General features: G+C 44.7%; 1 protein-coding gene across 1 annotated transcript in view; it reads left to right on the top strand.

Annotated features, from left to right (window-relative positions):
- LOC136638960 (contactin-6-like) overlaps positions 1 to 14,401 on the top strand; it is a 196,551-nt gene that overhangs the window by 67,539 nt on the left and 114,611 nt on the right. The window contains 1 exon segment of the mRNA XM_066612985.1: positions 11,859 to 11,954. Coding sequence (XP_066469082.1) covers positions 11,859 to 11,954 — 96 coding nt within the window.

Genomic DNA, 14,401 nt, shown 5'->3' with positions numbered 1-14,401 from the left:
AAGGCAGCTTCATATGTTCACCATGGCCTCCACTCCCAGGCTTGGGCCATAATGCTCTGTCTCTGCTTTACCTCATAAGCTACTGTGTTATGGCTGTGCCTGCTTCTCTCTCCTTTCTGAATGTCACTGGATTTCATTTTTATCCTCTCCTTGTTTTTAATCTTTTTCTCCTGGGCTCTGAGTTTATGAGCCAGGTGATAGGCCTTATAGGGTGAAGTATGTGAAGAGTGTTAAAAAAGAGAGGTGGACTGGTGGTAACTTGTGGTGCCTGGGTGCTGCCTGGGACATCACAGCATAATTTTCTGACCTCCCAATGAAGCCATGAACTAATTGGGTTATATTCAAGGCCTAATAGATGTCAGGGCCTAGACCGGGACCTCACAACTAGGTCATGGCCTTCCAGAATCTGAAGGGAAGGAAAATTCATGGCAAATTCTCTAACCTATCTTGTCTTATAGTCAAATCATATCAGGCTCTGCACTAAGGCAGTAGCACATGCACAGATCCTAACACCAGAGCAAAGGGGTGCATCAAGACCCTTTTGGCGGGACTTAAGCCCAGCTGTGTTTGCAGCAGCAGAAGTGTAACTCATTAGATGCATTATATCACTCTGGGTGCAATCCTAACCCCTTATGTCAGTGCTTTCCAGCACTGGCATAGCGGTGCCAATGGGACATGTGCTGCATCCTGCAGTTGGTTTTCATTCACGGAGGCCTCCTCAGAGTAAGGGAATGTTTGTTCCCTTACCTCAGAGCTTCATTGCTCTTATGTCAGTGCTGGAAAGCAATGACATAAGGGGATAGGATTGCACCCTCTGCAAGTTTTTGAAAAGTGGAACTGACATAGAAGAAAAAGCATCTCTTCCTCCACTCCTTCTATAGTCACAGGGCTGAAAACCAGAACTGATTATTTTTGACCCTTAGAAGGCATTCTGAGTCACGCACGGCTTCCCTGGCCCTCAGAAGGCCTCTGGGGGGAGGCCCTGAAGGGGCCGCCCTCAGATCAGTGAGCCAACACTACTGATGGCCGATTGAGGGCTGAAGGGGGAGCACCCCAGGGGGAGTGGATGGCGGTGTGGTGCTACCCCCCCCAAGCCTGGCGCCTGGGGCATAGTCTCCCTTGCCCTCTCAGATATGCCAATGGGCACCGAACCATGCCAGTCATTGCCGAAAAATGAGGGAAACAGAGCTTTCCTAAACAGTTGGGCAGAAGCTGTTACCTGTATTCTTGTTAAGGCAGAAGCTCATTGCACATGGCACATGCTCTTAGGCCCTTGAGCTGTCATGACATGAGCTGCTGTTGTAATTCATCCAGAACCGTAGAACTGGAGTCCTATGTTGCACTAACAATGTAGAATATCATAATATACATGCAGAGGAGTGTTTGAAATGTTTTGCAACACATGAAAGCTCACTTTTCCTCAGATTACTTCATCATATAGTTTACCTTTGAATGCACACAAATTGCATGAACACCAGAAACCAATACAGTATAGCTCAGAATGTCGCAAACTTTTTTTATTTGTAGCATACGTTTGGAAACAGAAAATGGGAAAATCAATGCAGTTATATTCTGAACTTTGCAAAGGCTGGCATGCATGAATTCCTTCTGAATTGGCTTTTATGCTTCTGGTCTAGGTGCCAGCCTACCTGGCCACATATTCTAGAATGACTGTAGGCACTGTATCACAAGTTAAACACACCACAGATGCAACCTCTGCTTCTTGGAGTAAATGCTGTTTTGCTAATCCGATCAGAATCAAACCCCTGCAGAATGTAAAGCCATAAAGCACTTTGCAGTAGCAGCACAAACCGCCATCATTTTGGTGGGAAGGCAGAGCCTTTCCACGTGCACTGGAAGATGTTGGGAGGCCCGCTGGAGCAGGTAAGCCTGGCCCAGGGTATGAGGCAGAAGGCTGGCCAAGAGAGGGTGGAATAGGGTGGGAGATTAGGAAGATTGGGTCTAAGAGGGGGGCAGGTTTGCAGGTTTGTGTCCACTGACTCCAAACCTCCTTCCTGGGCCTGATCTGCCTGCATGGGCCAATACGGACTTGCGTCAGCAATATCCATATTTGACTCATAGCGGCTGCTGGTGCAAGAGGACAAATGTCCCCTTATGTCAAGGAGACCTCCAGCAGTCAAAATTCTCTTGCAGAATGCAGTAGAGACCACACCAGCATCTCTACACTGCTGCACAGGGAGTTAGGATTGGGCTGAAGGATTTAGCTGACTACTAAATTTCTACAAAGGTTTGTATCCTGACATTCTGAGAGTCCAGTCCTATCCCCTGCTACACTACAGCATGCAGCCACACCAAAAAGGCATGTGCTGCATGTTAGGGTGGTGAGGGTGACCTGAAGGCAAATGGGAGGTAAGTAAAATACATTTTTATTTACGTCTATGTAAGCCTTCAGGCCACCAATAGCTCTCCTTGCTATTACACCAGCCATAGGGATAGAGATGTTAAGAGGGGATAAGGTCCAGAACACATGACTGGTTCCACCACTTCTCCTATCATATCCAGTTCCTCTCCTGAAACACCCCGTTTCTGACACTGGGGGATCAGGGCAGGCCACTGCCACATGACCAGCCACATTCACCATTTCCCGCAGTAGCTGGATAACTCGACAACAGCTCATGACGCTTTGCAACACTATAAGTCCCACTTAAGGGGGGGGTGACTGCATGGTCCAATCAAAAGTGTGGCCTTCCTGGTCTGTGGATGTATATCAGTCTGGTAGATCACCAGGCATTAGACCTGGTGCCATAGCATAGGCCATAATAGCATAGGTCATAGCATAGGCCAGACCATAGGCATTAATGGTCTGGCCTATGCTATTCAGACAGCTGCTAGCCCTGAGTACATTCCTATAGATCAGGGGTCTCTAAACATTTTGGCCAGAGGGCCGCATCAAATATCTGGCACGGTGTTGAGGGCCAGAAAAAAATTTAAATATAAAATTTATGTAAATAAATTAGAGATGGAACTTAGATGAGTGAATAAACGAATGAGTGGGCTCATTCATTCAAACTCTCTGGCCCTTAGAACACCCTCCAGATGCAACCAGAGCACAGTTCCGGTCATGTTTGGCCAAGTGGGTCAGAGGCTTTCAGGGGACAAGAGGCTGGCCGTGGGCCGGATTGAGGCTGGCCGTGGGCCGCATCTGGCCCCCGGGCCAGGGTTTGGAGACCCATGCTATAGATGCATGTTTCTGTCCACCTTAGAAATATAAAGAAACAAAATATTGACCATGTAACATTTCTAACCTGAAGAACTAACTGCTGCTTTGTTCCTGCCTGAGCACTGTGATTATTAACAGCCCAGTCCTGTCCCGGGCCAGCACCAGTCTCCCATGTGCTACCCAGGAGATGGCCATTACAAACATACCTTAAGCTTAAGGCATATTTCAGTGGCCAAGAGAATGGAGGCACAGGTCAGAATGCCAATGCCAATGGATGGTGGGCCTTTGCACCAGTTGGGTGACTGCCAGGAACCAGCAGCAGTAAATTCCCTGCTGAGCAGTGCAGAGGTGTTCTGGGGTTGGAGGGGGAAGGCAGGGAGGATGCTAAACTTGGCCCGGGAGGGTAGAAAAGAGAGCAGGTCAGGCCTCAGAAGGGGAGCGGGGATGGTAGCAGATACTGCCGCCGAATTCTATCCCCCGTTCCCATGCTTCAAAGCCCAACCTGAGTTGACTCGATTTGCACACTTCTGAATAGACCCATGGGGCTGCTGGGGCCCAACACAGGGTAAGGAAACTAATGTTCCCTTACCCTGAGGAGACCTCTGACTGCTCCCCTAGTCCAGCGAGATATAGCGATGGCCATTTTGGCACAGCTGTACCACGGGAAATATGTAACATTCATCATAACATAGCCCCCAGAAGGTTCTCTTAAAAAAGCACAAGGTGTTATTGAGATATTGTTAGGAAGAGAACATATATAAGGCTCAAAGCGGTAAGATTTTTATTGATAAAATTTAATATTTTTGAAGGTTAAAGCCAGCCTCTTTATTTGCAGTGTGGTAAAGTTCCTTTTACTGTCCTAGATTCCAATGAATTATTGAATGTAATATCCACCGTATCCACCAGAGCTTTTCATTTTATTTTTGGTACAACACACACAAAAGATTGAAGACTTAAAAGGAAAAGAAATAAAAGCCTAGTAACAACTGCCTCCCCCCCCCCCCCTTGGTTCTTCCTTTTTGGGGATAGTGGGGATTCAAACAATCAACAGTTAAAGACTGGGGACTACTTAACTGCAGAAATTCCTGGTCTTTCTTTGCTTGAGGAAACTTCTGTTAGTAGAGTGAGGAAGCATAGAACAATTTTGTTGTTGACCATCATCTACTGAAGGAACATCACTCATGCACAGATCATTACTGTTGCTGCTATGGGAAAATAAAGAGCCTTTTTGAACCTCTGGAATCCCATCTTTTAATGCAGCAAGGGGAACTGAGTACAAACGTGCTTCTGGAACACAGCTAGAAATGCCACAGTAGTCTGCCAGGTTCAAGTTCCCAGGGAGATATTGTAGTTGACCTAGTGTTCACACATTATCTACTTATGTCTAATTCTATCTTATTTCATTTCTGCCAGAGGTAAAACAGATCAATGACTGGATTCCTGAATTCTTAAGAATGCTAATCAGACAATTAAAAAGAACACCACCACAGAAGCTCAGAGAATTTTGCGAAAAGCACAAAACACAGCAGTAAATCTGGCAAGTTACACACACACACACACACACACACTCACTCACACACACACCCCTCTTACCTTTTGTTGAAAGCCTGTTCTCTGTACAGGTAAAATGGAAACCTTTTTAAAACTCACAGCATGGCTACATGCTTCAGCATGGGGTGGGGGGGGGTGGGGAATAGGATTGGCAGTTTGGGCACAATCCCAACCAGGTCTACTCAGAAGTAAGTCCTATTTTGTTCAATGGGGCTTACTCTCAGGAAAGTGTGGTTAGGATTGCAGCCTTAGTCTACTTACTATAAATTGCTCCTGATGCCCCATAATTGATGCTCCCATTCCTGAAACTGTTGCACAGCAGTAGAGCTCATCCTTGTAAAGACTCACTTGATCATTCTTTGCATGTCATGGTGATAGATGGTTAGTGTCTGAGCATCGCTTTTCCATCAGATGTGAATCAGTACTACAGAAGAGTCTTATAGCATATCTCTCTCAACCATTTGGGCTCAAGTCTATCATTCAGAGTACCTTAAAAGCCTTGCAGATGAATGTTTCATATAAGAACAAAACAATTCTGGTTGGCCTAATTGTTCATTACAAATCCATGTTGATTACTACTAATTACCCAGTTCTTCCAGATGCTTAAAAACCAAATAGATTTATGATGTGGTCTGATTTAGTTTCTAGTACTGAAGTACAGCTAATCAGTCTCTAATTCCTTGAGTTTTTCCCCCTTTCATTTTTAAAGCCTCAGTAATATATTCGCACTTCTCCAGGCTTCTGAGCTTTCACCAGCTTCTGAATCCTTGAGTGGTTACCATCAGACCTGACCGACTGCTTGGATTTTCTAGATCTACTGTGATCTGCTTTGTTATCCTGTCATCATTAAAAACCATGAGACAGGTTGACTTCATCTGTGCAGAGTTTGACACTGAAATCCCTTGGATTTAATGGATACTGATGTGCTAGGGGGATACAGCAATTTCCTAGGCTAGGACCCAAATCAATGTGTTGCATCCATGTTAATAAATCAGAAGTCCTGTATGGCCTATAAACCATAAAATATTAAAGCAAGATTCAGCGGAAATACAAGAGAATATTCCTTGGTGTGTCATTAATGCACATGCCAGAAATCAAGATTTGAAAGGGGAGAAATTCATCTCTAGTTATAGTTGGGCAGTACTGAACTTCAGAGGTTTAGTTAGAACAGGGGGGGAAATTGTTCTTTGACTACTCCAAATCCAGAAAGAGTTTCCTGCAATCTGTAGGGACTCAGTGATAATAACAGAAAACTGCGCAACTAACAGCAAACTAACAGCAAATGCACTTCTTTTTGTTCCTGTTAATTCAATACACTCCTTGGTTGTGCCACTGATCTTAGAGTTTAAACGCATTGCTTTGCATTATTAAACCTTTATTGTTTTACAGGGAGGAGATGGGGTCTGGGAGAAGACAGATTGGGCCCAGAAAGGTGGCAGGTTTGACGGTTGTGGCACCAGCCAAATCTAACTCACGTCCCTGGCCTGTTCCACCTTCACAGATCAATGTGGATTTGTGCCTTGCTGTTAGAGGTCCAGCTTGACCCACGGCAGCTTCTTTGGAAATACGTACAAAAGATCTTTGGAAATACAAAAGGCATGGCAGCGACTAAAGAGTTTTATCTCTGGAACGTAGACCATTTTGTGTAATTAGTATCTCAAGGTAATGGAGGTAACAAATTGCTCATCCCCTCAACACAGATGGTGCATTTGCTTATGGAAAATCTTAACAATGGGCTCACTCTGCAAACTGCTAAATTCATAATTTTCTATGACATTTGCTTGGGTGAAGAATTGCACTGTGATACATCATACCGTGTCAACTTAGTCATGCCATAATGTATCACACTCTGAATGGAAAAGCAAAGGGATAAATAGCAGGATGCATCATGAACTGGAGCATCATGCAAAAAATACTGTCGATTTTTGGGTCCGTCCCCCCCTTTGGAACTTTTCTGAAGCCTGTTTCTACACTTAAGGCTCTGCATTCTTTTATTGTTCAATAATGAACTATAATTACAATGGTTCTTTTTAAGACTATATGATGACAAAACATTTATGGAATAAAATCAGAAGTTCAATGCAGCATGAAATTGCATTAACTCAGATGAACTGTGAGTAATTATGCAAGGTGATAAAGTTGACTTGCTCTAATTATTCATAACACGCTGTAAGATGCTCTTATTTCCTTGTTTGGTATTTAGGAAGACAAGACTGTCTAATATTCCTACAAAATAAGTTAGTGCTATTTCTGCATAGTTTATTGTCTAATAATACCACCACTAGCGCAGGGGATATGTTCCTGGAAAGTTGTCTGAAAGAGTGGTATAGGAGACCTCACTGACAATAAGTCCGTAAACGAGCATTGATGAGCCAGAATACAGCACTGTCATTGGCCAGAGCAGATGCCAATCAACCTAGGACACTGTATGGAGAAAGTGCTGATGGATGCGGTGTTATCAGAAGTATTACTGTATTTTTTTTTCCTTTAAACATAAGATTTCTCTTGCATAAATATATGTGTTACTGACAGCCCAACCCAAGTAGATGGTGCCTGCAGGGCATAGCAGCACGGCCAAGTGGTCTGCTGCATCCTGCAGGCAACCAGAGAGCATCAAGCATGCATCAAGTTAAAAAAGCATCAAGTCAAAAAAAAGATTTTCTTACCCTTCTCCACTCATGCACAGCCCCCAATACTTGGACATGCACCAGTCCAAGTCCAGGATTAGAGCCCAATCCTGGGCTTGGTGCTGTGGCTTTGTGCTGCCGTGCACTGTCGCAAATGTGCTGTAAGGCACATTTGCAAGCCTCACCGCTGGGCTACTACCCATGTTAGCCCAGCACTGGGCCAGTGCCCAGCACCGGGTTAGTGCGGGGCGGGCACCTAGCCTCTGCCGCTCGTTGGTCTCATGGACTGCCGAGGCGTGGCACAGTAAGCGGGGGTGGGGAGGGGGTGGGAAGGAGGCATTCCGGGGAGGAGGGAGGCTGGCGGGGGGCAGAGAGAAGGTGGGAGGAGGCGTGCCGGGGGAGGGAGGGAGGCGGGTTCATTGAGCTCCACTCCACTAGATCCAAGGTGTTCGTGTGGGGCTCAGCACCCTACACGAACGCCTTTACTTTACCGCTGACCTTTCCAATGATATGTAACATGATGGTCATATTTATATATACCAAGTTCTTCACAATTTTGGCCACTAGTGTCAAGCTCAGCTTGTTGCTCCCCTAAAGGTTGTTGACCAGTGCATTTGCTATCCCCTGCACTCTCTTAGTTATGCCACTGAGTGGAGATAAAATAAAGCACAAGACAAACTTCTGTTCTTCAATAGGCAGTCCAGAGGAGCCTTGATAGTTAGGGATGTGCATCCCTTTTCTTCGTAACTTGTTCACTTGCAGCAGTAGTAGCTTGTCCCTTAGAACCATTACTAAGGAAAGCACTTACCAATCACTGGAAAAAGCTACATGGTCTAATGGAAATTCCATCTTTGCAACAACCATTGTCTGGACTCAGTAGAAGGCAACTTTCTATGTTCACGAGTATCAACTTTGATTCAGCTTCTTGATGGCATTGCTACTTGTAATACTGGGTAAGAGTTTTTCGTGTCCGGATGTGCACATTTCTTCTTTGTCAATTGTAGCCACGTAGTCCCTGAATAGAATCCCATTGTCTCATTGGAAGAAAAGCAATGTTTTAATGTGAAAGTCCTACTTGAACCGCAGGAGTTGGCAAAGTTAAATTGCACCAGCTGAACATATTGTCTGTTCTTTCCACCCGCTTCCCAGCATTCTCTGGAAATGTCCCCATATGGTTCAGTGTATATTAGTAATGTTCTCATGATAATCAGATTTGCTTAACATGGAGAAACATATGTTTTCTCTACCATAAGCATCTCTCATGCTTCCTGTGGCCTGCGAATGCTTCCTACGGACAGTGATGACTTGCCACCATGCACAGCTGAGCCCCAGCATCTCTGTGCCATAAAAGGATCACAGGCACACCTGAGTGTTCTGCGCAGTCTACACAAGAGCATTACAGATTTGACTGATTACTTGTGCCAGGCCAAAACTCATATGCCAGAATGCCATGATGAAAGCAAATTGTCTGGGGTGGGGAGGGGGCCATTGGAAGGCGATTGCAGCCGATCGCAGGATGCAGTGAGAGGCAAGTCGATGTTCCCAAAGTAAGACAAATGTAGGCAGAGGCAGGGGTGAATTATGGTGAGTCAGGTGATAACTTATTCATAGATTTCTGGAGAAAGCACAGTTAGCGAATATACCATCTGTGAAATAGAGCTGGTGTTCCTTAAGCATCTATTAGCAATTGCAATGCACTCCAAACACCTGATCTCGGCTCTGCACTTCTTGATAACAAAACACATTATGCTTTATTAGCTTGTAGCCTATTATATTATAGTGTTCTTCTAGGTAGCACAATACTGAGATAAGATCCTAGTGAATATATTATAGATGATTATGTGTTGTTTTTTTACCAGTTTGTATCCCAACATCATATCTTGGACCACTTAAAAAAAAGAAGGGGGAAAAAAAGCTAGGTTAATGATTTCCAGAGTATTTGACTTTCAACTGTTTCTTTTATATGATAGGATGCATTTTAGACAATATAACAGGAGCTTTTGCATTCCCAATTGTACAGTGTTTCTATGAAGGGCTAACAGTCCAGTCCTAACTGACTTTCCGGCACCAATGTAACTGTGCCAATGGGACACACATCTGGTGTATCTGGTGGGGGGGCAGTCGAGAAGGCAGTCATGGAGGTGTCCTCAAGGTAAAGGGACATGTGTGCATTGTGGCTGCATCAGCACTGGAAAGATGGTTTGGTTTGGGCTGTTAGTAAATATGACACATTTTGATTGGTTTTTTACCCTCTTCTGATAATCTTTGCTTGACATGGTTAAAATGGCAAATTATTGGGATTCAGATTTATTACAGTTGCGGACCAGCCCCAAAATAAAATCAACACAATTATAACATGAGGAATAAAATAAAATTATAAAGTTCAGTTTAAGATCCAAAATTGGAAAGCCCTGTCGCCCATTAACCACTACTGTATTACCTCTGCTATGCAGTTATTTGGAATACTTTTTGGTGGGAAAGTAAAATGGTTTACTAGAAAAATTCTGAGTTCTGAGTAATTGACATATGTTTATTTAATAAAATTATTGCGATGAGTTAGAGGGAGAATAACAGAATCACCGAATCAACCACAGAAAATAATCAATAAAATGGCAATGGAAAGCTGTAAGGTGTCATTGACTTATGCTGACACATGAGAGGGATCATGCTGGGTGGATGATCGGGGCAAGTAGGTGAAGTGAATTGGATTTCTCTTTTGGGACCCAGAAAGGAAAAGTCGGAGGTGAAAAAAGGCAGTGAGGAGGGTGGATCAGATCTAGGAAGGGAGCATGTTTGGCAGAAGCAGCATCCACTGACTCTAAACCCTCTTCCTGGGCCCAGTCCTCTGACCCAGGTCCACACAGGTGAGAGTAGAGCTGTCCAAGCCTCAGAGGCTTACATCCACGTAATGGAACAAATGTTTCCATTGGCATGGTTGCAATGGCAGAAGAAAAGGGGTAGGATTGGACCACACATTATGTGCATTGGAAGCTATTATAATTATCAATATTCTTCTAAGCCGAACAAGAATAACAGTTTCTATTACTTGACCCATATTGATCATGGATAGATATATAAGAAGAATGGTTACAATTACGTGTATGAACTCATTTTATATACTAAAGAAAAAAATTAAAGCTATGCATTAAAAAGGACCGGACTTCAATAACTCAATTGACTTCAACCATCTTGCTTTTAGGTTCTTATTCTTTCATGTGTAGAGTATCATTTTCAGATTGGAAGTCTCTTACATCTACTTCTAATTTAAACATATTACGTGGAAGCATGTTCTCCTGAACAAACTTTTTCAGAGAACCAAGTTCCTTGATGAAACGAAGAACTGGGTTGGAAGGGCTGTAGGAGGTTGTGTACACCCTCCCCCCATTCCCCGCAATGGCCTAGGTTTGTGTGTTGGCAACCTTCAGTCTCAAAAGACTATGGCATCGCGCTCTGAAAGGTGGTTCTGGAACAGTGTCTAGTGTGGCTGAAAAGGCCAAAAGGCCTAGGTGTGCACCTCTGAAGAAGGCAATACTGGGATCACTCTGTCACTTGGTATAGTAAAGATGCATCTTTAGTGTACAGATGTATAACTGTACTAAAGATGCATCTTTAGTGTACAGATATAATAAAGATGTGGCGGACTGGATCAAGTTTATAAAGTTTTATAGAAATACACAATGGGCAGGGCTGTTCTCTGGATAAAAGAGAAGGAAGAGCCTTGTACACCACTCTGTGCTCTTTGGAAGTAGAGCAAGATTTATATTTTTAAAAAATTGTTTTAACAGTCTGATTTGGGATTTTTTTTTTTTTTTTTTTTACTGTTTAATTTTGATCTTTAATTTCTAGTTCAACTTGAATAGCTCAACTCTAGTTCAACTCTTACCCTTGGGCAGAAAGTTTGGGATCCCAGAAGAAGAAGGGAAATGTACAGATTTCCATGTGCTTAAACCAGATTTGCTAGCATTTCCACCTGTGAAATTGGCTAAAGGTTCAGAACAGATGGTAGAGGCAGGGACAGAATCAGAGGCATTTAAAAAATCTTCATTCCCATAGAAATAGCAGGCAGAGAACCAAAGGAACAGCATACGCTTCAAAAATGTTTTCCCACTGTATAAAGGCATAGTTATAATTTCCTACCCGGAGAGATGGCGCAGTGTATTTATGAGATGCTAAAACTGCTTACCATTTGGTCCAAGCCACCCTTGGACAGACAATACCTTCACAGGAGATAGAAACTCAAAAGTCCTCAGAACAACGGCTGCAGGAAAAAGAGTGTGGAAATTTTGCTCAATAGTGATCTAGTGTGATACTGACATGCGTCAACAACAGACAGCAGATGCTTCCTAAGCTATCCAGGGGAGCATAAATGTATCATCATCAGGTTTACCCCGGAGTCATCTCAGTATGGGTTGCAAAACTGGCCCCGTGGTTTGAAAATGGATAACATAACGACAGATTTTTTAATTATTATATTTTTGTTGTTGTTGTTTGCCCTCAAGATCTTGAAAATTTTGAAACCAAAGCAAGAAGCACCGTATCAGTCAGAGAAGGACAAGGAGTCGTTCTGTTCTGTGGTCCTCCGCCTCATTATGGAGGTAGTATAAGAAATATTGTGTTTTGCAATGTTGTCCAGCACAAATAACTGATGAGAAGAATGTGCCATGCATGCGTGTTTACCTGGAACACAGTCTAACCTGGCATCAGCGTAGTATCTACACATGGAGGAATTCCCTTAGAGTCAAAGGAATCCTGTTTCCTGTCCCCCAGCATGCACCAGGCTAAGAACAAACCTACCTGTCCCTGAAATGACCTGAAAAGAGCAGGAAAATAGGATTGTCATGATTTCTATAGGGGTCCTTAAACATGGTTACTGTATGAAACGGTGATGGATCGTGCTCCTAAGACACAATAAATTCACATCAGAAATTTTTTTCTTCAGAATAAAACCTTAGAACAAACCACACTGGAATTAGTGAGCATGACATCTGTAATGCCAGCATATAAGATGTGGTATAGATGTACTGTAGATAATAGGTTGTAGGCATGCATATTTTTTAACAATTTCAAAAACCAATGCAAACAAAAACGCACTCACTCACCCTCTGCTAATTGTTACCTGCCAGTCTGGTTGCTGCCACTAGTTTCTACCCACCACCCCCTCTGGCAGTGATATGATGCATGGTAGTGACATTCTGGATGCGTAGGCTAACAGGCAACTATTCGTTTGTTTCTTCCACTCAACCCTTCCTGCTAGGCCCATTGCCTGCTGGCACTGACCTCAGGGGAGGGCAGGAGTGCCTGAGTCGTAGAGAGCAATTGGACACTCCTAAATAGTAGAAGTCCCACCGCTTGGGAAGATTCTTAACCACATTTGCTTCTGACCTGGAGAAAGAAGTACTCAATCAGCCATTTTTTGTTCCTTTTTCCATATATTGGACAGCCAATTTGAATTGTTCCTAGGGACCTTCTGTAGAGGGATCTTGGCAACAACCTCCTCTGGAAACAAACAAACAAACAATAAAAACTAGAGTACATTTTGAGTCTAGATTTTCTTCACTCTATACGCAACTTGCACGTGAAGTTATGAAAACCTAAAGCCCTGTTTTGAATCTGCATTTTCAGACTTGGTTTCATCAGGGGTTGGCTGTAAGAGTGGCTTTAAAACAACCCACATCTAGTGTGGAGACATGCCATCTTTTGAACCAGTCCCTGTTATTGTGTCTTGAACAGCTGGAAATGAGCAGGGCTGTATTAACTCATGGCCGGGCCCCAAGGCTTTCAGGTATTTTGGGCTCCCTCCCCTTCTTCAGGAAAGCATCCATTTGCTCCTCCCCCATCTTCCTCTGACTCCCAAGCCAGTGGGCAGCTAGTGCCATGGATTCAGCTGGCACTGTGGGGAGTCCTGACTGGTTGAGGAGGAAAGGTGTGACACCTGGTGGGTGGCCAAGTGTGCAGACACCACTCAGCCCTGGCTCACTGAACATACTTGGCTCTGCGACGCCAACTCCGACCACCCCCAGAAACAGGGCTAGGCATCTGGCTGTACAGGCACCACTTGACCCCGTCTTGCTGACCACTGCTGGTACTGCGGACTAGGCTGGGTCCTCCCAGGAGCTCCGCATAGCCACGGCTCAGCTCCTGCCCCAACATGGGGGCAGGTTAGGGTGCAAATCAGCGCCCAGCCTCAGCAAGAGAATTGATGGGCCCCTAGTCCTTTGGAGTCCCTAGGCTTCTTAATGACTAGGCTTCCCTAGTCAGTTTAATGGATAATACAACCCAGGAAATGAGCAGGTGATAATTTCTTGCTCCATCCATCTCTGCACTATCTCTTCTATGAGCTGTGGAAATGTTCACCTGCTTGTTCCTGGAAATCAAATATTAAAGGCATGAGAGTAGACCAGATTGTTTCAAATTGATCATTCGGCAAGTCTGCTGCATGGCTTTCCATAGATGCTGGCCTCTGTGTTGCACATGGTCTTCACCTTGTCAAGTGAGGGGACAGAAGGGGAAGGAGATTCCAGACTCAGTCAGGCAGTCCCTTGCCCTCCTCACACTTCTGCCCAATAGTACACAGTATGTGCTAGCTTTCTTATAGTCATTATATGGGACAGACATGGGGCAGCCCAATCCTATCCCTGGCGGCTCCGCCAGGTGAAGTGGCACCAAAATGGCAACTGCTGGATGCAGCGGCACTGCTGAGGCCACCAGAGGTCTCCTCGGGGGAAGCCCCAGGTCCCACAATGGGGCTTCTCAAGTCTGTGCCAACTATTTTACCGACACAGACTTGACATCCTCCTTGTTGGGCTTTGCAGCCTGACACAGAGAATAGGATATGGCAGAGTAGAGCTCTGCTGGTCCCCCCCCTTGGGCCGGTGCCCCCCCAGCCCCGTGCTTCCTGCTCCCTGCCTCCTCCTGCCTCAAAAACACTCCCCACCCGCCGGCACTGCAGGAGCTGGCCCTCCAGGCAGCGCTGAAGCTCAGCACAGACCGGCGTTGGCGCAGTGCCAGCAGCCTCTTCTTTCTGAGTGCTGTGGACGTGCCT

Source organism: Tiliqua scincoides, chromosome 2 (assembly GCF_035046505.1).
Source record: "Tiliqua scincoides isolate rTilSci1 chromosome 2, rTilSci1.hap2, whole genome shotgun sequence".
NCBI classification, from domain to species: Eukaryota; Metazoa; Chordata; class Lepidosauria; order Squamata; family Scincidae; genus Tiliqua; species Tiliqua scincoides.
Note: the sequence above shows the minus strand (reverse complement) of the source record. Positions and strands in the feature narration are given on the sequence as shown.